The sequence below is a fragment of the Brienomyrus brachyistius genome, chromosome 11, assembly GCF_023856365.1.
Source record: "Brienomyrus brachyistius isolate T26 chromosome 11, BBRACH_0.4, whole genome shotgun sequence".
Taxonomy (NCBI): domain Eukaryota; kingdom Metazoa; phylum Chordata; class Actinopteri; order Osteoglossiformes; family Mormyridae; genus Brienomyrus; species Brienomyrus brachyistius.
In genome coordinates, this window is record NC_064543.1 from 14,125,631 (window position 1) to 14,148,643 (window position 23,013).

At 41.2% G+C, this 23,013-nt stretch overlaps 3 protein-coding genes across 10 annotated transcripts in view; 1 reads left to right on the forward strand and 2 right to left on the reverse strand.

Annotated features, from left to right (window-relative positions):
• The first annotated feature begins 1,090 nt into the window (after window positions 1-1,090).
• On the forward strand, window positions 1,091-7,260 carry LOC125704082 (uncharacterized). 4 transcript variants are annotated; one of them, XM_048969394.1, is made up of 9 exons: window positions 1,091-1,337; window positions 2,265-2,549; window positions 3,338-3,589; window positions 3,800-3,910; window positions 4,153-4,224; window positions 4,571-4,642; window positions 5,345-5,416; window positions 5,647-5,736; window positions 6,723-7,260. In XM_048969394.1, exons 1-9 carry the CDS (start codon window positions 1,268-1,270, stop codon window positions 6,758-6,760), a joined length of 1,062 nt encoding a protein of 353 aa, XP_048825351.1. In that variant the 5' UTR covers window positions 1,091-1,267; the 3' UTR covers window positions 6,761-7,260. The 4 variants fall into 4 exon arrangements, with proteins under 4 accessions (XP_048825351.1, XP_048825353.1, XP_048825352.1 ...); XM_048969396.1 differs by lacking the exon at window positions 5,647-5,736; XM_048969395.1 differs by lacking the exon at window positions 4,571-4,642.
• Window positions 7,261-7,738: 478 nt separating this feature from the next.
• polr2l (RNA polymerase II, I and III subunit L) lies at window positions 7,739-11,153 on the reverse strand. Of its 2 annotated transcripts, none has more exons than XM_048969399.1 (3): window positions 11,120-11,153; window positions 10,565-10,669; window positions 7,739-7,985 (listed from the first exon to the last, which is right to left on the reverse strand). In XM_048969399.1, exons 2-3 carry the CDS (start codon window positions 10,657-10,659, stop codon window positions 7,877-7,879), a joined length of 204 nt encoding a protein of 67 aa, XP_048825356.1. In that variant the 5' UTR covers window positions 10,660-10,669; window positions 11,120-11,153; the 3' UTR covers window positions 7,739-7,876. The 2 variants fall into 2 exon arrangements, with proteins under 2 accessions (XP_048825356.1, XP_048825357.1); XM_048969400.1 differs by lacking the exon at window positions 11,120-11,153 and adding an exon at window positions 10,837-10,965.
• An 834-nt stretch (window positions 11,154-11,987) lies between these two features.
• eps8l2 (EPS8 like 2) overlaps window positions 11,988-23,013 on the reverse strand; it is a 37,169-nt gene continuing 26,143 nt past the window's right edge. For all 4 annotated transcript variants that reach the window (XM_049031354.1, XM_049031355.1, XM_049031353.1 and 1 more), the window contains 16 exons: window positions 21,318-21,467; window positions 20,669-20,748; window positions 20,475-20,584; window positions 19,999-20,075; window positions 19,425-19,551; window positions 19,179-19,267; window positions 18,918-18,992; window positions 17,907-18,055; window positions 17,580-17,745; window positions 17,304-17,338; window positions 16,399-16,504; window positions 15,541-15,672; window positions 14,552-14,642; window positions 14,170-14,353; window positions 13,517-13,649; window positions 11,988-13,351 (listed from right to left, as the gene is read on the reverse strand). In XM_049031354.1, the coding sequence (XP_048887311.1) occupies window positions 13,274-13,351; window positions 13,517-13,649; window positions 14,170-14,353; window positions 14,552-14,642; window positions 15,541-15,672; window positions 16,399-16,504; window positions 17,304-17,338; window positions 17,580-17,745; window positions 17,907-18,055; window positions 18,918-18,992; window positions 19,179-19,267; window positions 19,425-19,551; window positions 19,999-20,075; window positions 20,475-20,584; window positions 20,669-20,748; window positions 21,318-21,467 (1,782 nt within the window). In that variant the 3' untranslated portion in view covers window positions 11,988-13,273. The remainder of the gene's footprint in view (window positions 13,352-13,516; window positions 13,650-14,169; window positions 14,354-14,551; window positions 14,643-15,540; window positions 15,673-16,398; window positions 16,505-17,303; window positions 17,339-17,579; window positions 17,746-17,906; window positions 18,056-18,917; window positions 18,993-19,178; window positions 19,268-19,424; window positions 19,552-19,998; window positions 20,076-20,474; window positions 20,585-20,668; window positions 20,749-21,317; window positions 21,468-23,013) is intronic.

A 23,013-nucleotide genomic window follows, 5' to 3' on the forward strand; every position in this document is an offset into this window, starting at 1 on the left:
CACAGGACAGTCCGTCAGAGGGCACACAGCGGCACGCACATTAACACAACCTGGTCAGTTTAGAGATAGCAATTCACAAAAGTGTTGAAAGAAAACTGGGAAAACATCTACACATAACAAAGAACACACACACACACACACACACACACACACACACACAGGTTTGTAATTATATCTTTCTGGAGGTTCTCTGTTTATTTATATGGGGAAAACTCTAATCCAAACACGATGACCTACCCAGCCCTAACCTTAACAATAAGTTAACCAATCAAAATATGAGACGAGACTTTTGGCATTTTTGGTTTTTTGATTGAAGTCACGTTTTTTATATATATATAAAATGGAGTTTCCTGCTGTGGGGACCAAAAATGTGCAAATGACAGGTTTTTATCACATTGTGGGGAAATTTACACACACAGTGTAATATATACATAACCCAGAGAGAGAGAGAGAGAGAGAGAGAGAGAGAGAGAGAGAGAGAGACCCATTGGGCACCCTCCTATGCTCTTACTCCCCCCCCATCCGGTAGAGGGTCACTCACAGTCAGCCTGGGGACACCTTGGATAGCCTGTACATTGTTAACTATTCATCTTAATGTTTCTGGCAGTAAAAATGCCACGTAATGACAGAGAAGATTTGGCCGTTTGCAGATGAAGGATTAGAACACCTGCACTATTAATTTAATTTTATTAATTGTGAGGCTACATCTAGCTGAACATGCTGTTCTCACCTTGGCCATTTTTTAATGAGCTGGCGGCATGACTTTAATGAAATCACCCAAAAAGTGATCAACTCATTAGACAATTTTAGAAAAGACATGGTATCACTAGCATCTTAAACGAAAGTAGTCAGGGTTTTGTGAAATTTACATAGTAATTTTAAAAGATCCAGCTCAATGTATTCATTCTCCAATGAGCTCTAGAAAGTCAAGAGTACATACACTTGTAGCAGTTCACACCTTTGTAAGACTTTGTCTGTATCACCAGAGGAAATTGAAGTGAGACAATTTTGGCGAGACATTTACTATCGGTTCCTGTAACAGTTGTAAACAGCGTCGCTCACCCCCACCACGTACTGTGTACGGATTCTTCAGTCATGTACAAATCGACTGTGAAGATCTTGTCAGTAAAGGTGTGAGACTACCGACAGGGTCTCGGAAAACGTAAAACTTTCCAGAGTTTTCAAATTGTCGTCACGCTGAGAAAACGGAATAGTCGCGGCGGTTTCAAGATCATAATAGCAAAGAATTGGGGCTCTTCTGTTGCTAATGATACTATATAGAATAAATCTGACTAAACTGATTTTAGTTTTTGGACTTTTCAGAGATGATTGCGCAGGTAAGAAGTAAGATGATGAGACACATGTAGATGGGTCACTGCAGATACTGTATAGGTGGACGCGGTATAGATGCATAGATGGACTTCTACGTTATCAAGGTTGGCGATTTTCACGCGTCTGGAGCAACTCTCACGCTTTCAGACTGACGCTAGCGAAAGATATCTTACGGCAAATCCATATTATTAAATATTACTAAAATTAGCTAAATCGACAGCATGTAATTCTATCGAAATACTTAGATGTTTAGTATTTTTATATTTTAAAAACACAATAAATATTTCCCCATAAAGTATGCGTGCGTGATGATATCACGCTTGCTACACAAGGAGGGAGTTTAGTTTTTTATGTATTGCAATGGTTGGTCATGAAGGACAATAGATAACAAGACTTACAAGCTCTATTTAGTTGTATTCGTGTTTAAAGTTTTTAAGATGTTGCTGAGTAAAGTGTTTAAATTGTGTTTGTCATTTTTACATTTTAGATTTTGTTGATCTGTGTTATTTGGTGCAAAAAAGAAGCATTTTTTTCCCTAATTAAATTACAAAAAAAAAGCATTTTGAGTTTATCGTTATAATTTTTTTAAATTAGATTGACTTACCATTTTTGATTTCACAATTGTGTTGTGTCTTACTATGAAGTGAAAAAATCTCGCTGTTATGCTTGGCCATTTGAGTCAGTGTGCTTGTGAAGGAACAGGCAAATATAGAAGTATGTTATATGTATTTTTGTATTTAAAAATACAAAATAGTGTAGTTTATGTTGATACTTTGCTTGGTGGCTGTATTTTGTATCAAAGTACATTTTGATGCATCTGAATAACATTAACAAAAACAATGTGTGACTATGACACAACGCGTTGGTTACCTGGGAGATACGTGGGAGCAGTTGATCGAACTCTATGATAGTTGTTGGTTTGGTCTTTCCAGGTGAAGAGGTCTTTGCGCTCCTAGGTGGGCAGGCTGAACTAGATCCCAAAGTGGGCCGTACGCAAATCTCGAGCATCACTTGGAAGTCTGGTTCACGCAAGGCAGCGGAATGGGACGGTTCTGATACTGAGGTGGATTATTATAAGATATGTGAAAACAAATGTGAACTGAATAACATCACCGGGGTGTTAAAAGTTAAATTACTAATGGCGGATGATAACAACAATTATTCTGTTGAAATAAATGGAAAAGGACCTCCAGCGCATTTTCAGCTAACTGTACTCTGTAAGTAATGTTTTATTTTTCTTTACTTACAAAAATCTGCTTTTGCTGTAATTGCGTGAATCATATGAGACTGGCTGTAGAAAACTGAAGATCACCTCTTTCGTTTTTATTTATTACCCGGTAAACCTTTTAGTTTTTTTTTTTCTTTTTTAAGAATTATGTCCTTCTTTGTGCTCTGATGTTTCAAAAAACAAAACAAAACATGGGGTTAAATCGGAAACTGTTGATATAAATGTACAATGTTGGAACAATGACTTGTAGGAGGTCTGATAACATCCAGTAATTTTTAAATAGCGTGTAATATAAAGCAATATATTATACACTGAGTTTCCTCAGTAGCTGAAACTTTCTAGAATCCTTCTTCTTTGATACCACAGCTGAGAAAAGTGAACCAGACAAGGAAATCAGTTAACCCACAGTTAATACATTAGCAAGGGTATAGATTTGGGTATGGCCCACTGGGGCTGTGTGTGTTTAGGGGGCAGGGGGTTTGGGGCTGACGAAACCAAACTTACGTCTCTGTTCATAAGAAATGTAACAAATTGCGCTTCTCACTCCATAAATCCTGATGAAATGTCATTGTTTTTTATACCAGGTACTTTTACTTTTCATGACTAAATATTAGTTCTGGTTAAATGAGTTATTGCAGTGAGTAATTCCATTACTGGTCTTTCTTTTTATGTCAGACTTTCCTCATTGGTGGACAGTCTCCACCAATGAGCGAATGAAAGCTAATATAACGTGAAATCAATCAGCTACTGAAATATTTGGGTCTTTCTCCTTCGTAGCACCAGTCCCCAAACCCAGCATCACTCACACGTGCAACGAGACAGCCTGCACCTTGTCCTGTGGTGGCGAGGATGCCAAACACACTTCCTGGAAGTTCCTCTGGAAGGAAAATGAAAAGGAAAGCAGCAGTGAAAGAGTGCTGACAGTTTGGAAGAGCGATCACCTGAATAAAACCTACACCTGCATATGCCGTAATCCCCTGAGTGAAGCAGAGAGTGAGTCCATCTCTGAGAAAGACTTGTTTCCCCAGAGTGAGTAAACTAAGACCCTATTGCTTTGGAGCTGGTCGCAATTGTATCGTGAAATTTAATCTAGCGTTTGTAGCTGGGTTACTTAAGAGCACATGTCTAATCAGATTTGCTTTGCAGTTCTAAGTCTGGAGGTTATGCGAGAATGTGGACCTCTGTCAGTTTTTTGTAACATGATGTGTCTTGTGGATTTATGACATCTGCGTGTGTTAGATTCTCTGCAAGGAAAAAGCTGGATTTTGACTCTTGCGGTTGCTTCCCTGGCATTTGCCGTCCTGCTCATCACTGGTGTTTCCCGATACCGCAGAGTGTTGAGGCGCACAGGTGAAAATTTAAACAAGTGATAAATATGATGTGCTGGGGACTGGTGCTTACAGGATGCAAATCATTCATTACTGAGATTATGCTCTTTCCACACAAACATACTTTATGGAGTGTATGGGATATATGTGTGTATATATGGTATATATATATATATATATATATAGTGATATATATATATATATAAAATCACTTGCTGTTGCCATTAAACTGTGCATATGTTTGTTCTAATTTCTGTTGTGCAGAAACCATGAACATTATCTATGAAAATACAAAGGAGCTCGGTGATCAGAACCATTTTGATTCTGGTGTCACAGGTAAGAAAGTTCTGCTACGAAATTTGTGATCTTATTTTATGCATCATATTTACTATCTAGCATGCATGTGATAGCATATATACATATGTCTGTGTGTGAGTTTGTGTACGTGCAAATTTTATATAGAGGGTATATTAACTATGAACTAAAAATGGAGGCTGCTGTAAGGCCTTCACTATGCACACACATACTTGCGCCTCTGTGTATGTTGTTGGCAGAGCACATAGTGCCAAATGACTGGTTAACCATGCTGATGTCATCAGTTAAATATTGTCTCCAGAATATATGAAGATTTTCTTGGGACTATCTGACTCTGCATATGTTGGTTCTAATTTCTGTTGTGCAGAAGCTATGAACATTATCTATGAAAATATAAAGGAGCTCGGTGTTCAGAACCATTTTGATTCTGGTGTCACAGGTGAGTAACAAAGCTCTGCTACGAAATCTGTGATCTTAATTTGTGCATCATATTCACTATTGTAACCCTGGTTTCTTGATGAGTGGGTAGCGTGTGCCAGTCTCTCTCTCGGGCTGTGGGTAGTAAGCGGGCTACAGTTCCTTGAACAATCGTTTTTAATAATCACCACACGGCAACACAGCACCTTCCAACTTTTCCAGCTGCGCTCCAACCTCCCTTTTTCACGCTTCTCTCCAAAACTGCCCCCTGTGTACCAGGGCAAATAGCAACTAATAATACAGTTAACCAACGGAACATACTGAACCTTAATGTAACGCATGTAAATATAACAAAGATAATAGAGTACTGTAACTGATAACAAATAAAATAAAAATAATTAAATCTGATCATTCAGCATAACATTGTAATGTAAAATAAATATATATTGACCTTAATAAAATTACTGCAAAGCATAATAATAATATACAACATAAATCAGTGGCATACACTTAATTAAAATAATCCAAAAAATATAATGTGCACAGCAACTACGGTTACACTATCTAGCATGCATGTGATAGCATATATGAAAATTGATTGCTCCATGATTTTTATCATTGGCCGTGGAAGCGATCATCTCAAAATGTTGATGCTTACTGATTGATAATGTTTTCTTGGGACTATCTGACTCTGCATATGTTGGTTCTAATTTCTGTTGTGCAGAAGCTATGGACATTATCTATGAAAATACACAGGAGCTCGGTGTTCAGAACCGTTGTCAGTCTGGTGTCACAGGTGAGGAACAGTTTTGCGAAATTTATGTTCTTATTTTGTGTTCCACAATACAGAAGGAGGAACGCAGCAAAGAGCCCTTAGCAATTAGCTTCTTATATTAAAAGTGCGGGACAACTGCTCCTCTCCAGAAGTGCTTCACAATCTGTTCTAACAGCATTTTGTGAAGCTCTGATTGCTTAGTACAGATTTCAAAGGAAACAAATTTCTTAACACACCATATTTTGACATAGGAACGGATGTGATTTCTGTGGATGACACCGTGAAGGGCTCTCGCATTCAAAACCATCAGTGCTCTGCTGTCACAGGCGAGAAACAAGCAGGTTTGCTACGAAAATTGTGCAGTAATTTTTTGTGCTGTAAGACAAATTGTCATGAAGCTGAGATAAATTAGCTTCCAGCTTCATATTTTATACTTGTAATATGCCTCTGTAATGCTAGTTATTCTTACTGTCCAGACTGTAGAATTGGATGCATAACCACCCCCCCCCCCCACCTTATACGTAGTAAACATAAACAGTTCAACACAAATAAGAATTTTATGACAATAATGGGGAATGTTACTGATGCTGGTAATTCTGCAGTGCATTTTTGTTCTCGTTAGTTTCAGATTTCAAATATTCTACATAACTAAGTAAAAATTCACCATAGTTAATGGCTTATTAATACATCTAACCTTTGTGCTGGTTAGAGGACAAGGATAAAAACAGATGTCAGCCAGAACACTTGTGACACTCGGTTCATATACACTGAAAGTGGGTTTCAAAGAAAGTTACAGAAAACTGGCAGCACAGTAATCAACAAGAATATGTACCAACTTAAATTCTAAAGGGATGCAGCTAACTGCTGCTTTTTGAATTTCTTTATCATTAAAGGCTGTTTTTTTTTGTAGTGTGACCACTTCCTTTAACACCAGACCAAAGGCATTTTCTGCATGGGTACTGCGTGCTGCATGGGTCCTCTCTGCAAGGCTTATATTTGCATTTATATAGAATCCAAAGTGATATACAAGCACCAGAAATAGTGCATTACAAATGACAAACTTTGGCTATATTTGGGAGGCCAGGTGGACTGTATTACTGCATGTAGGTACTTTTTTTTAGAGCTTTTACACTGTCTGATATATTTTCATGCAATTCTTGCAAGGCTTCTCAGAAGTGTACAGGAAGTGCATGTATTCGGAGTCGATTTAAGCTTTAACACTGTAATACTACTTGCAGTTATAGTGTCTGCCATGACGTAGAGCTCTGGAAAAAATTAAGATGCAACTGATTATATACATTTTTTAATCCTGTTCTGCTGGCAAAAGACTACAATGCAGGTTGCCTGCGCACTCAAAATTTCTAAGACAGCAGTACACAAGAACAAAGTGAAGCAGCAGACACTGGGAATGGCCAAAATCCAGCCAGGTAGAGGGCAGAAGTGACTCTCTAATTCCAGAGATGACAATCAACTTATCCGACAGTCTATCATGAATCAGATGGGAAACCTTAAGTGCAGCTGTGAAGTGCACTGCTAGGACAGTTCGTATCAGGCTCCTAGAAGCAGGACTGAAGTCCCATAAAGCAAGGAAGAAGCCCTTCATTAATGAGAAACAGAAGAATCAGGCTGCAGCAAAAAATACATATTATTCACAATACACCCAAAATATTGTGCTGTGGTCTCAATTTGTTTCAGAGCTGCATTAGTCTTCTATTGCCTGCAAAAGAACCGGCTCCATTGCCTCTCTCTCTCAATGGGTCCAAACCCTAATTCACCAACAGATGCCAAAATGCTCTCTAAACCACCTTGGTAATTATTTTTACATTCTGAATTTGTTTTTATTTTTACTTATGATTTATTTTTTTACAAAGGAAAACAAATGTATGGTATACAGGTAAATGTATCTTGCTTGAAACAATTGTAATATAAATAAATGCCTATTAAAATGACATTTACCTTGGCATTCATTTATAGAAACTGGCCTATTTTCTTTTTTTTTTTTTTGCTGGCCGAAGGCAGTAGACATTAATGCTACATCTACAGTGATGTAACAGAGAAGGTTCAAGGAACAGCATGACCTCTACAGGGTCATGGAGATCCCAGGAAACACAGGGCCTGAGGCAGGGGACACTGTGTACTGGATGCCCGTCCACTGCAGGCCCACATCCAGACTAGCTGCAAACACTTCCTGTCATACTTTAACCATCACATTCGGGGGGGGGGGGGGGGGAGTAGCATCACCCATTCAGAAACTGGCTTTACTTAACACTATATTCATCACACTCATAAAAAACGGCCTTTCACAGTAAGTTTTACATACCTTATGAAAGACTACAAGGCTACACACATTTGTGAAAACTTTATTTAATCATTACAAACTGTACAGATAAATGGGAAGCAGGATTACATTTACAGCAGGTGTCCCTTGGTGCACTAATGGACGTGAACGGCTCTAAGGTTCCAGGAGGCTCCCAGGATCCCTCACTTCTCCAAGGGGGCATAGTTCAGCAATTTCTCAATGAGGTCCACATGTGACAGCAGCATCCTGCGACAACAGTACCTCTTTAAGCCCAAGGCATCCAGGGCGTCACTGTCAACAAGCAGGAGGAAACACATTAACATACCGCAATAAATGGGAGAGAGGCCCAAATGAGATGGCATGCAAGTCAGGGTTTAATAACCGGTAAACACTAAATACCCATAATGCTGCTGAATACCACAAGGCACATAAAGCTAAATTAAAATACATATCTTTGCTTCTGACATGCATTTAAATATGTGCAGTCAGGGATGCACATAACTGGTACGCAAGTACGCATTCGCCGTACCAAGTCTAAACTGTAGTTCTACTAATAAATGTTTTTGCTTACTAAATGTGAAAATAATGTCATCAAGTACCAATATGCAATGGAACAAGCCACTTGGCGTGGGGTGGTCTCACCTCTGCAGCCGTGCGTTTGAAAGCGTATAATGCAGGGTTGTCAACTTCGCTCAGCTGCCTGCCGCGAGACTGTAAAGTCTGCACGCACATTTGCATGTATGCAACAGTTTTATTACCATGTAAATAGTCTGTAGGGTTTGCAAACTACCCCAACATTTTTGAGGCAGCTAATTTCAGGTTTATAACAGAATACTAAAGATTTGCTGCAAGATTTCTTGCATGACCGTGAGAGTCTGGAGGTGCAGGTGCCATGCCAGATGTGTGAGAGTTGGCAACCCTGATAATGCATGGCTTGTGCATTGCCCGTTACATAACCATTCAAGCAGGGGCTACTTAATATCTCTTAATAGGTCATTATTCATGGAGATCAACAGAGCACTAATACAATTATTGAACATGTTGCAACAGTTTTATTACCATGTAAATAGTCTGTAGGGTTTGCAAACTACCCCAACATTTTTGAGGCAGCTAATTTCAGGTTTATAACAGAATACTAAAGATTTGCTGCAAGATTTCTTGCATGACCGTGAGAGTCTGGAGGTGCAGGTGCCATGCCAGATGTGTGAGAGTTGGCAACCCTGATAATGCATGGCTTGTGCATTGCCCGTTACATAACCATTCAAGCAGGGGCTACTTAATATCTCTTAATAGGTCATTATTCATGGAGATCAACAGAGCACTAATACAAACAATTATTGAACATGTTAAGAAAACTAGAACTTGAAATATTAGGGCAGACTGGGCTCAAGGTAAGTAGAATGGAATAAATTCCATTTATCCCAGACTGCCTTAAATCTGACAAGGAAGAAAACCTGCTTTGTGAAACAGGCCCCTGGTGTCACTATCTGACAATTAAAAAAACAAAAAAAAATACACACACACACATGGCTTGTATACCCTTGTACACGTCTAAGAATATGTAAAGCTTGTGTTAGCTTTGTTTACTTTACACTAGCAGTTCTCAAAATGTGGGGCATGAAGGTGTCAGTGTATGTTTACGTCATGTGGTACGTAGTTAAAGATTACTGTCATCACCCTCCATCCTCAACAAAATGTTCTTTGCCACTGGTACACCAGAAGTGTAATATTTTCCAAGGTGGTATGTAGTGTAAGACGTTTGAGGACCAGTGATTTTAGATAACATGTTGTTGAACAATGTTTTTCCACAGACTGGTGGTGCTGACCATTGTTTTGCAAAGCCCCCAAAAGTCGGTCGAGCGTTTAGTGGAATATCTGTATTTTTTTTTTTCCAGCTTTCACAATTTCCATTCTGCTAAAAAAAACCTAAGTGGCCCAAATGATGCTGTGTGGCATTTTAGTCACCATCCAGGTGGGTATTCCACAAAGCATGATTTCTTGCTTGGCCAGATAACTTCTTGGATTTAAGGTAGTCTGAGATAAATTGACTATCATTTAGGCCAGACTATGTAACCTACATAGTACGGATGTAACCTACATTCACAAAAAACATTATGCTAATTGTGCCTGTGAGTTGATCACGGATAATACCGGTTACAGTCCAACATACTTGATATTTTGGTACACCAAATTGTTCCCAAACTGCCGATTATGACTAACTGCATCGAGCAGTATGATCAGCACTGCCAAAGTCACCACCCGGTTGTTGAGTGTTTAGTGGGATATCACAAGTTTAGTTTAGCTTAATATCACACCAGCACTGGAGAGAAAATAGTTGATTAGAGCAAGTCTGTTGATATGACAGCGTGGGAAATCCCAAACAAAACTCAGGAATACGTTACTGGAGAACTAAAGTTTGTACCTAGATTTGTACCTAGATACAACGATATATTAAAATAACGTAGAAGTCACGTTGGTTTTCACTGTGCATTTAATTCAATAGTAACAAAATAACGTATGGCGCAGTGGACTATGCCTGTCACCGGTACAAACCCAGCCTCAGCACATCTGTGGGTCCTTGAGCAAGGCCCCTTAACCCCCAGCTCCCTGGGCGCCGCTGCGGGTGGCAGCCCTTCGCAGACAGCTTACTCTACAAAGAGCAAGTTGAGAGAGGCGCAAAGACAATTTCCCCACGGGGATGAATAAAGTATGTATGTATGCGTTATTATTATTATTATTATTATTAAATATTTGCGCGCAAATGAATTATCAGCGAAAAAAGACCAATAGTGCTGTTTGGGGGCTACACTGTATTTGCTTCGGGGGAGGCATGTTGTTTCCCACAGCAAAGAAACTACAATATCTCTTACCCCTCGGTGTACTCGGCCTGTAATAAGCCAAGGTAAGCCTCCCATTTGTTTCCCACGATTTTTCCACAAGTGAAGCAGCGCACGGGGATAATCATCGCGCCGTCCCTAACACATGGGAAGACAAACACCACACAGAGAGAGACACGGCACAACCACGTGAAGCGCTTTTAGCTAAACGTCATCAAACCACACGAATAACTTCTCATAAACGCTGGGAAGCTACACCAGTCAATGAAATCGAAAACATTACATAATAAAACCCAACTACTTACGGATATGTATTGTCCTATGCAAACGTGCAAGACAATATATTCAACAATCAACGTTTGCCGCTTTACTCGCCAAACACACTGCCGTACACTTCCGGTTAGTACCAAGATACGTAACACGGCGGGTACGCACCAAGATGACAAGATTTTGTATTAACTTAAAATTGATTACTTAAAGAAGACTATCATGCTTTAAATTTCAAATACTTTTAAATTCTTTCTTTCTAATCATTTTAAACTATGAAAACAATACAATCTTAAATATCATCAATGAAATCACACTCACCCGTCTGTTTTTGAAATCGTCGCAAGATATGGTGGCTCCAGATGTTCAAAATTCATATTTTTATGCGTTTCGTTTATTTCCAAGTGACGTGGGGCTAGTTGTCATTTCGGGCGTATGTGTACATATTTAAGCTGTAAACGTTAAATATATAATTCAGCAAAATAGGACTTTGTGGTCGAGTTTATTGTTCTGATGTGAATGACAGTGATAAAGTGAAGTAAACTGAGTCATGAAATTACAGCTTCAATGACATCGCTTTTTTCGTTGATATGTTAATATTAATGTCAAGGTTAATTTTGATCAGGTTGTAAAAGTGAAAATGAGATTCTGTTGCTCAAGGAATTCAGTTTCATGAGTGTGATCCATGAGTTCTTTAGACACAGCCTATTATGGTGATCAGTGTGGTCATCTTCCTTCCTTCCAGTCTTATACTACTGTTAATGTGTTGCATCCACTGTCAGTGTTCTGTACCCACTGTCACCATGTACCCAGTAGCAGTGCTGATTGAAGCCCATGTGGTGCCTAGGTATACAACGTGATTGTATATATTATAACATGATTGTATGTCTGATCATTGACCAAGGTATGTGATTAATCACAATTTAAATAATCATTTGCCAGCCCTATTAACAATCTTTGCTTCTTCATTATAAAATATTCATCTGCTTGACATGACTTCACTTGCAATGTTTTCTTTTTGGTCCCACATACTAACCTAACAGTGGCCTTGACCCTTTCCCCTCCAACCACAGTGCATAGCTGATCTGTGTGTCACCAGAGGGGGTGATTGGCTCTGCCCTATATCATATCCCACTGAAAATGGCACAACATTGTCAACATGTCGACATTAACAAAGACCACACAATGGTAGGTTAACCCTGCTTGTATTTATTCACCATTCTCCACAACACCTATATACATTAAGTACTTGATTCAGTACATCGTTAAAGACCATTTTAGGATAAGAATATTAATGTGCCATCATATGCCCCAACTAGATACTATGCATCCCTAGTGGAGCTAAGGATCATTGGGCATCACAGGGTAGAGACTATATAGACCATGTTTATGTCCTACTTAGTCTTAAACTAGAGCATCAATGTCTGTTCTGTGAGGTTTCAGACAGGGAAATTATACTAATGATTGCTGAGCTAATTTACTGGTATTTTTACTTCCTATTCTGAAACTGAGATAAGGTAAATGAAATAAATATCTAGATTTGCTCACTTGTCCCACAGAACTCTCCAGAGATGGAGAACTGGGTCTTCAAAACTGAACCGACTTTAAACCAGGCTGCTCCATTTCACCACCCAGCCACAAGGTTAAGGTTATTATGATGGAAATCTTAATGCTTTTCCCTTCTAACAAATCTGCATCATGTACAATTTTTTTATGGGTAATCTAAACATAGCAAAGAGAGTCTGAACCAGGGTCTAGTGTCAAAGATGCTTTTGAATTGATCATGATATTGCTAGACGTCGACTTTACATTCCCATTTCTGTCATTTTGTCTTGTCTTCAGATGTTGATGTCTGCTACTCACAGAAGAAACCTTTCTTTTCTCTCTGGAACATCACTGGTATAAAACCACATGATCTGAGATGTAAATTTATCTATGAATGTGACAGTAATGATTTATATATAAATGTCCCACAAATGATTCCGCAATATTTACATGTATATAGCCCGGTGTTTAAAAAGGTATTTATACAGATGTAGTCTAAATCAGTTCTAATTGATACCCCACAAGAAAATCACTGTGACATACTCAAGATGGACACACATCATACACGCATCATACACACATCATACACGCATCATACATCTCATATACAAGGCCAGAGACACAGAAATTGAATGTTAAAATGTCAAAAAGGCAGGAAAAGTGTGAAATGGAAATAATGCAAATTAAAATGAGAAATATGCAAATAATAAAAATAAAATAAATATACAATTTAAAAACATAATATATCACAATATATTAGTGTGTAACTGCATCTAGCAAATAGAACTAACTGGAAGAGTGAAGGTCCAGGAGGAAAAGAAAAAATAAAAGACAATATTTTGTGGAGAGGTGGAGGTTTGGGTGAGATGGTCCATGATGCAATTGTAATGATGATGTGATGACTGCAGCAGTGTGGGTAACTGGCCAGCCTCAGTTCTGGACGGATGAGTTAATTTTCTCTTGCTGCCTTTTCATGATCTCCTGGAGCTCAGAGCTTCCACGGCTCTTCTGTAAAAGACAGAACCTCAGTTAGGAGTGAAGCCCACACTTATGTACAAGCTGTGTGTGCAACGGGGTCATTATTCCACACCGTTTGTTGTTCTGAGTGATACGGAGAAGCATCTGTACCAGCTAACAGTGGGAAAGTATCGGAGTGTCGACAAAGGAACAGACCTCCAGCTGGGCTTTCTGCACGGTGATCTTGCTGTAGACCCTGGCGCCCTCATCCCCACACACCGCCTTCAGCTCCTCCTTGTTGAGGGAAAAGAGCTGGGCTCCGGTAAGGATGCCCAGGCAGTCCACGGTCCTGGCAGGCCAGTGAGAAGGAGCAGGCAGGCAGAGGAAGAGGCACAAAGGACAGACGGAGACCGGGAGGAGATAGAGAGAAGGACAGTGAGACAGAGCGGGCAGAGAAAAGAAACGGAAATTGCGTTATTATTCACACTCTAATGTATCATTAACCATTTATCAAAACCAAACAGTAAAGATCTGAACAGTCAAACCTTGTAACACTGGTGTGACTGACTCACACGCGCACATTTGTATTCATGTGTTTGTGGACTTTGGGGACTGTCCATTCATTTTGATGGGAAAAACCTTAATCCCAACATGACAAGGTGAACCCCTACCCAGCGCACGCAAATAAGCAGTCAAACAAAATACAAGACTTCTGACATTCTTATTTTTTTGATTGCAGTGACAGATTTTTATAAAATTGAGTTTCCTTTGTGAGGGCCGGAAAAAAACGGTCCCCACAAAGTCAAAATAACGGGTTTTTGTCACACTGACTTAACTCACACGCACATTCATTCATGCTGGTAACTCACGGTTTGGTGAAACCCATGGCGTTCAGCCATGTGGTGACCTGTTCCGGGGGCGACTCGAAGTTCAGTGGGACAGAGTGGCTGGATGGCCGCTCGACGCGAAAGTTTCGCGCCGGAGGCTGTGTCTTGTTGATGGTGATTCTCTTCAGCAGCTCATCGTTCACCACGTCCATGTGCTGATTCCGTGCTGGAAGAGGGTGGGAAAGGCCAGATGTGAAAATCAGACTCGCAAGCACAAGCTGGTTGAGATTAAATTTCTCCTTATATATTATTTCTCACTATATACTGATACCAAAATGGTTCCTAGAAGCTTACATTGCTTCTTTGCTTAAACAGCCCTCCAAAGTTACATCAACAGAAAGAAGGGACCAAAAGGGGACCTCACCAAGTTTGTCCCGGGGGTTTCTCTCTGTGTCGAAACTGTCCCCAAGACCTATAGGGCTGGGGGAGGCAGGGCCTCGGTAAGACTGGCCAGGCTAGTTACAGGGATAGAGAGAGAGGTTATGTCTTCCTTGAAAATGTATCCAGATCGTTACAGGGGAAAAGATGACCGTCAGATATCATACTGATAGTGTGCCGGAGCTCTCTCTACAATTCAGTGCCAGTTTTTTTCCTTTTGCTCACCTTTCCGCTGACACTGAAGTGGCTTCCTTCTGTTCACGCTTCTCCTCTCTGCTTTTGTTAAACCCGTCCCTATGCTCCACCACAACGTCCCCATTTCCTTCCCCCACATCTGTGTCACCTGCTTCTATTCTGCACACATTCTTTGTGCTTTTATACAGAATAGTTCTATAATTACTATGAATCATGATTAGGCTGCTTAGTATATGTAACATGAATCATTTGTTGTATTGGAGCAAAATCTTGTTATGATTTAATAATAATAATAATGATAATTGATACTTTATTGATCCCCGTGGGGAAACTGTCTGTACGCCTCCCTCAACTTGCTCTTTGTAGAGGAAGCTGTCTGCGAGGGCTGCCACCCGCAGTGGCGCCCAGGGAGCTGGGGGGTTAAGGGCCTTGCTCAAGGGCCCTCAGACATGCCGATTTAATACTGATTTAATAACATTCATGGATATGCAGTGACATTTATTTTATTTAGCAGACACTTTTGTCTAAAGCGATGTACAAGTGAGTGAAGTAGCACATCACAAACATACGAGCATCATGGAGTTAACCAGGCATTTCAGTGCAGCCTGGTTGAGCGTCCAGTGAATGGCCCGGCACAAAAGTAAACATCTTCCAAACAAATCAAGAACCTAACAAGACCACTGTTCAGTGAGCAGATATTGCCACATTTGGGGAACAGAGCGTGGAATCTGGATAGTGAAGGCATCCCTGTGGTAGCTGGGTCTGGTGATGTGTGTTTACCTGGCTGTACAGGGGTTCTGACATGCTAGGGGGCTCCTCGAGCTTCACCAAGTCCAGGATGTTGTACGGCACATAGCCCGACTGGCCACTGCGGTTCCGGAGCTTCCACCACTGCTTGTCATCCTCTAACACCTGACGGAAGACAATGCAAAGTGACTGAGACCCTTGCAGACAGAGACTCTGGTGCAGGAGCGCTGCTAAGGATTTTGGGCCCCATGAAAAGAATCTTGACAGGGCCCCCCAACACATTTATTGGGGGCTTCTCTGGGCCCCCTCACAGTCATGGGCCCCTAGAATCGTCATCGTTTACCCCCCCTTTACAGCGCCCTTGCTCTGGTGTACGCACTTACAGTGGTATATTAACAGACTGAAGCTTACTAAATACCACTCTTAAAAATAGGAACACAGTATAGTGAACTGACTGAACCTTGCAGTTCAGTGTACCAACCCCACCCCCCACGCCCCGAGTAATGCTGCATTTCATTTACCTCAGAGTTTGGAACTTGAAACTGGGAATGACATCACACACAAGTTAGGAGTATTCCAGTAAAACAAGTTGGAAAGCCATTTAGCAATACAGGGATTTCTTGCTTAATCAGATAACTTGTTGGATAAATTTACCCCAGGTTGATAAAGGGTGCAGCCATCTTTAATTCTGAGGTTGGGTTTGTGAGATTTCTCCGAGTTCACAAGTCGGAATTCCAACATCTGGGGTTATTGCAGTTCAGATTTCCAAATAGGAACTTGGAATTTCTGAGTTACGAGTTTAAATGGAACGCAGCATATCACTCGCAGATGAACATACCTACAGACACCGTGTCCCTGCCACTCCCACCCCAGCCCCCACCCAGTCTGTACCTCCAGCACTTCGTCCTGCAGTACTGACAGCTCATTGGCGTTGCGAGCCAAAAAGTGGTAGCGGATCTTGGCAAATTTGCGTGCATGGAGTGCGCTGTCATACATCCTGGAAGGAAGCAGGAAGACATGCTTTTGTTGGGGCAGAAGAAGGTCTAGACACAGATAGTCTTGGAAAGGGTGGGAACGTCCATCTTTTAGGTGTAACACCTCAATGGCTTTCTGATAGCTTTAGTAATTGCTCTATTATTAGGTGTCAATAATGCCAGGAATGGGGTGGGGGGGGGCATCACGCTGGAAGATTGATCGTTCAAATTTAAGAAGTTTATCTGTTCCCTCTTTTGTTAAGTCTTGCATTTTTGCATATGTTTGTTCATTTTCTCTCCACATCTCTTCACAAGTTGCCTACCGCTCTAGTGAGACAGTATCACACAAGAGAGATGCCATGTTAGTCCTGTATCTTCATGCCGTTTTCTTCTTGTTACTTAGTGCCAGCTCGCTCGGCAGTGAACAATCAGTAGACTCCAGTGGTAAAGAAAGCTGGGTAGTGCGAAGTTTCAAAGCAGAATAGTCCATTACAGCTGGCACAGGGGGGCAACTTTGACTATCCTGAAAACTGTCGCTAAAAATTCAAATATTACTATTATTTAAATGATCATATTATGTTATATCCTTAAATGTAACTTGCGGAATTTCTGTCTTCACGGGGCCCCCAGTTTTCGGGGGCCCCAGGCGACTGCCTACCCTGGCCTTATTGTACATCCACCCCTGCTTTCAATGCTCCAGAAGCAAAATTTGAGGGTGAGACTCAAGCAGGATAGGAATAGCAGAGTTAGAGAGTTCCTTAACCGGGTCGTATCCCATTATAATATATTCATTATAATATAATGAAGGGTCACTTAACCTACCCGTTGGAGGGACTGTAGGGCGGTGAACCATAAAACTGAAAGAGAGCATGAGAATCTATTAACTGTTGACCAAAGAATGTGATGAAGCTGCACGGTTGTACACAGCTACAATATTCTACTAATTACAGAACAACTTGATGTGAGTTTTATAAATAAATTTGCAACTTTTGCATATCAATGCTTAGTGAGCTGGTAGATGAGGACCCTTTGCAGGTCCTGGACCAACGGCACAGCCGAAAGATCATTCAGTTCTTCCATCGTTTTCCCAACATTTACCTCATCGGATGGCTTCCTGTAAACTGAATGATTGGCTGACGGGAGAGCTTGGGTAGAGCCTTCTGTTTCCCATGGTGAAGTCCGGAATATCTCTGCAGGAGGCTCCCAGCCATTGCGAAACTTGGGAAAGTAGGGAGGGGCGAGCTGATCTTTCGGCCAATCCGCTCTGAGACATACAAATGACCGACATGAGTTCTGTCTCCTTTGTCATGACAATCAGTTACCCAGTTGATTTTGGCAGATAGACATAAGTAGATATGAGTTGTTTACAGATATAGAGTAAATCTTTACTTGTTACATAATATCAGTAGCTACATACACACTCACCTGGGCCTGGTCCAGTAATCTCCCAGGAGCTCAAAGACAGTCATTTCCTTGGGGCTAAGATGTCCCCTCAGAAATTCAACAGTATCCAGGCACAGGTGAGGGGAGGTGATGGACCGGGCCAGATCTGGACTCCCACAGCTTTGTAGCACCTGGAAGTAAAACTCCGTACTAGTCCAAATACTCTAATTACAGAGATGATCACAAGTCCTCTTTTGCAAGCCCAAGTCAAGTCTCAAGTCGTTTAATTTTTTTTTGTGATGGAAGTACACTTCTAGATTTGCTTGAAAATCATTTTAGTGAAGAAAATTAGAGTACACACTTTCAAACTTTTAATAACACTACTTGGTACTTTAAATGGAACAATTAAATTTTTAATGTAAAAATAGGGAAATAACTCAAACACTGGATAAAGCTAGGCTACTGAATGCACATCTGCATAACTGTACCTCCCAGCCAATAATTTTAGCCAGCTAATGTTAGTTGTAATGTTGGATGAAGAGAGCATTTAACATTATTCTAATTACCAATGGCATTATTCATGAATGACAATATTATTTATGCATTATCAGCATCGTTAATGCCACACCGCATTCCTTACACTTCATTTGTTTTCGTATGCTTAATCTATGCATACTATAGCGATGATTTATGGTACAGATATAATGGTAGCTAAATGTACATTACTGTCCTGTTTTGTTCACTTTATGTGAGGGGGAAAAAAAAAAAAAACGTTTTCGTTCACAAGTTCTAAGACCCAAGGTGAAGTTGAGTCTGAAGTGGCAGGTATGAGAGAGTTTGAGTCCCTACCTCGAGTGACCCGACTCCGGTGCTCAATATGCCAGCATCTCAGATTGCCAGTGAGTCAATCTGTCTAGATAATACGTAGTATGTTTGCCTATATCAATGTCTATCTCGGTGTCACAATGCAATAGTGTATTGATGTGTCTCGGTGGGTGAAATGCGCAGTGAATTTCTCAGTCAGGTTGTTGCCCAGTGAGCCCTTTTCCTTACCAGCTCCAAAGGACCAAACAAAAAGTGAACCAACTCAGCTGCACTGGGATTCTGGATGTGCTTCTTTAGTTTGGCCTGCAGGGGGCAATAAACACTAGGTCAAGACCTTCAAAAGCTAGCAGTAGACCTGACAGAATTGCAGTGTAAGACTAACGAATAATACATTTTAAATTATGGGAGCAATGATATACTATGTGGAAGCTAGTTTGAATGGAAGGTCGTCAGTGTGAAAGCAGTGCTTTAGCTGACTGAAAGACCCACCAGCAGGTTAAAGGCAAGTTTTATCTTCTGCAGGCTATCTCTGAATTCGGCCTCTGATGGTGGTTTGGCTCGTAAGGTCAGCATGCCCTCTGGAAACACCAGACACTCATTAACACAGACCCTGGAAACACTCCCCAGCAGCACTTGACAAGCAGCGAAACTCTGCCTACTGTAATAGCTGTGTACAACACAGGGCCGTGCTTTCAGGCACACATGGGGTCATCGAGGGGGCATGGAGTCACTTACCTGCTGGGCCTCTCTTCTTACCCTTCTTGCTCTTGTTCCGCTGGTTAAGCTGAGCAAATGCCTCAGCGGCCTTCTGCAGCCGCGCCACAAAAATTTCAATGTCATCCAGAGCACAGTTGAGAATTTGCTAAAAAATAAAAAAGCAGGAGTCAAATTCAGCAAGCAAGGTATCGTACAGTCAATGCAGTGATGCACATTACAGAACCAGAGGGTCTGATTGCATGCAGTGATTCAGTCTGTATGCAGAATATCACAGTGACACATACCACAGTACCAGAGAGTCAGTCTGTATGCAGAATATCACAGTGACACATACCACAGTACCAGAGAGTCAGTCTGTATGCAGTGATTAAATCTGTATGCAGAATATCACAGTGACATACCACAGTACCAGAGAGTCCATCTGTATACAGTGATTCAGTCTATATGCAGAATATCACTGTGCTACATATCACAGTACCAGAGGGTCAGTCTTTATGTAGTGATTCAGTCTACAGATTATCAAAATGTTACACAGTACAATACCATACAATGACATCATATCACAGTATTGTAAAGTATCAGAAGAACTCACCACATCCTTTTCAATGCGCTGTGCCAGCATTTCATTAGACTCCTGGTCTTGTTGAACAGAACTCCGTTTATCGATATCTGTTCAGCAGAGATACTCTAAGTTCCTGCAGTACGTATGCTTGTGTGTGTGTGTGTATGTGTGTGTGTGTGTAGATTATGTTTGCATTACATTGTGGGGACCAAATATCCCCCACAATGTAATAAAAACTTATTTGGCATTATGGGGACCATTTTTCAGGTCCCCACAAAGATCTTTGAATGCAATCAAAAAAGTAAAAATTCCAAAAGTCTCGTATTTTGTTTGTTTACTTATGGTTAAGGTTAGGCCTGGTGCAATCTGGTTAGGGGTTAAAGTCATCATGTTGGGATTAGAGTTTTCCTCATAGAAATGAATGGAGAGTCCCCACAAAGACATAACTACCAACCTGTATGTGTGAGTGTGTGCGCGTGCATATCTGTGCGTATATGTTGGATCACCTTTCATGTTCGTGGCAGCCACTCTGCCCTTGACAGCCGGGGCCTGGTCTTTGGAGGCCGAGGGGGGGATGATGGTTTCCCTGTGGCGTTTCATCTTCTCTTGATTGATCCTATGGGGAAAAGGGTTATAGCTGTGAGCTCAGTGGACAGGTAGCCATGGAACGTGGGTGTGGGGGAGCCGGATACAAGCTTACTTCAGGGTCTGCGGCCGCATCTTCTTGCCGAGTCTGTTGTCTCCGAGGGCACTGTCGATGTCAGCATGCACCATTTCAGCCTATAGGGGCGAGCATAGCGGCATGCATTATGTAGCACAAAATAATGTCAGTAAAAAACACCAATAATAATACTTATCTCTGATGCTCATGAGTGCATATTTGGGAATCTGGATCAAGGTTATGGACCAAGTGTCATAGTGCCGTATGTGTCTGTGTCTGCATTAGCATAAGGTGGTTGTGAGATTGTGTCCCAATACAGAGCATGCATGATTCTGTTTGGATTAGCATTAGGGAGATACTGGACCATGTCACAGTGAATTGTATATATATGGATTAGCATTAGGCGGTTCTGAGGCAGTATCCCAGTACAGGGCATTTGTGTTTCTGTTTGGGTTAGCATTAGGGAGCTATTGGACTGTGTCACAGTGTATCGTGTGTATCTGGGTTAGCATCAGTGACCTACTGGACTGTGTCACGGTGTATTGTCTGTGTCTGGGTTAACATTAGGGAGTTACTGGACTGTGTTACAGTGTATTCTTTATGTCTGGATTAGCATTAGGGAGCTACTGGACTGTGTCACATTGTGGGGCGTGAGTGTGTCTGGGTCAGCTTCAGTGAAAGGACTCACCTCCACCTCGTCACAGTGGAAGAAATGGATGTCGGGCCGTTGCTGCTCATTGTCCTGGCACACAAGCAGCAGCACTGAGGGGTAGCGAGTCTGATTCAGCACCGTCTGGCACATGTGCACCGTGCACAGTGGGAAGTTCTCCAGCTCCTCCTGACAGAGCCAGAGGAAGATGTTCAGTTCTTACACCGTCACACTGATCCCCGTTGTGTGTACTGGAAACCCCAGCATCTGGGCAATTTCAACAACAAACGTTCTCTTAATAGTCTTACAGACCTTACATTTCACAATGAGGATGGATCCTATGTACTTGAACTCCCATAGTGATTTGTCAACAGGACATATAATTGAAATACCAAAAGAAAATCCCACACAACATGAAATTACAGTACAAACACTATATGGACAAAAGTATTGGGTATTGGGGAATTTTTATGGCATCCTATTCAATGCTTTTCATTAAAAGCAGTCGCTCTTCTGGGATGGCTTTCCACAATATTATGGAGTGTGTCTGTATGTCTTTGCCCATTGATCCACAAGAGCGTTTGTCAGGTCAGGAACTGATGCTGGAATGAACGCCTGGCTCGCAATCTCCATTCTAGTTCCTCAAACTGTTCCCACAAGGTCCGAAATATCTTGGAATGCTGAAGCATTAAGAGTTCCCTTCACTGGAACTAAGAGGCCTAGCCCTGCCCCTGAAAAACAACCCCATATCATTATCCCTCCAATCTTTACAGGTGGCACAATGCAGTCGGGCAGGTAACGTTCTCCTGGAAGCCGCCAAACCTAGACTTGTCCATCAGACTGCCAGACAGTGTGATGTGTCACTCCACAGAACACATTTCCACTGCTCCGGAGTCCAGTGGTGGTGTGCTTTGCACCACTCCATCCGACGCCTGGAATTGCGCTTGGTGATGTGAGGCTTGCATGCAGCTGCTCAGCCATGGAAGCCCATTCCATGAAGCTCCCAGCACACAGCTTTTGCGCTGGGGCTGATGCCAGAGGAAATTTGAACTCTGCAGTTATTGAGTCAACAGAGCGTCGGCGACTTTCACACACTATGCGCCTTAGCACTCGGCAACCCTGCTCTGTTATTTCACGTGGTCTTCCACTTCATGGCTGAGTTTCTGCTGTTCCTAAACACTTCCACATTGCCATATTACCACTTACAGCTTACAGAATATCTAGCAGGGAAGAAATTTCATGAACTGACTAACTGCAAAGGTGGCATCCTATGACAGTACTAAGCTTGGGTTCTCTTCTTTTTCTGCCCACCATCTCTTCGGAGGACAACTTTATTTTAAATTAAAGTTACAGTGTAAAGATATTCAATTCCAGTGTGGCCACTTCAAACTCACCCGCCCTAGTACCGTTATTATATATAAAAAAAAAATTAAAAAGGGGGAGGATGACACAGAAAGAAAAATCATAACAATAACAGACATTTCACCATGGTGAAGAAAAAAAAGGTAAATAGAAATAATAATAATAAGAATAATAATAAAGGTGGGATGGAGAAAACAAAGTGTAGAGGAATGCAGAGTACAAACAACCGTAACACACATAACACTCATTAAAAGGACACCATCAACAAAATAGTAATAGCAGGCTAATGATGACAACAATAATATCATCAAGAACAACAAGAACAATAATAATAATAATGTTAGAAATAGGTATTATTTATGTAGCATACACA

Excerpts from the sequence above, each read along its gene's own strand:
- LOC125704082 (XM_048969394.1), top strand. The coding sequence starts at position 1,268 with ATGATACTATATAGAATAAATCTGACTAAACTGATTTTAGTTTTTGGA. Across the intron at positions 1,338-2,264 it reads TTTCAGAGATGATTGCGCAG|GTGAAGAGGTCTTTGCGCTC; the intron begins GTAAGAAGTAAG and ends TGGTCTTTCCAG. Across the intron at positions 4,225-4,570 it reads TTTTGATTCTGGTGTCACAG|AAGCTATGAACATTATCTAT; the intron begins GTAAGAAAGTTC and ends TCTGTTGTGCAG.
- polr2l (XM_048969399.1), bottom strand. The coding sequence starts at position 10,659 with ATGATTATCCCCGTGCGCTGCTTCACTTGTGGAAAAATCGTGGGAAAC. Across the intron at positions 7,986-10,564 it reads CAGGCCGAGTACACCGAGGG|TGACGCCCTGGATGCCTTGG; the intron begins GTAAGAGATATT and ends GCTTGTTGACAG.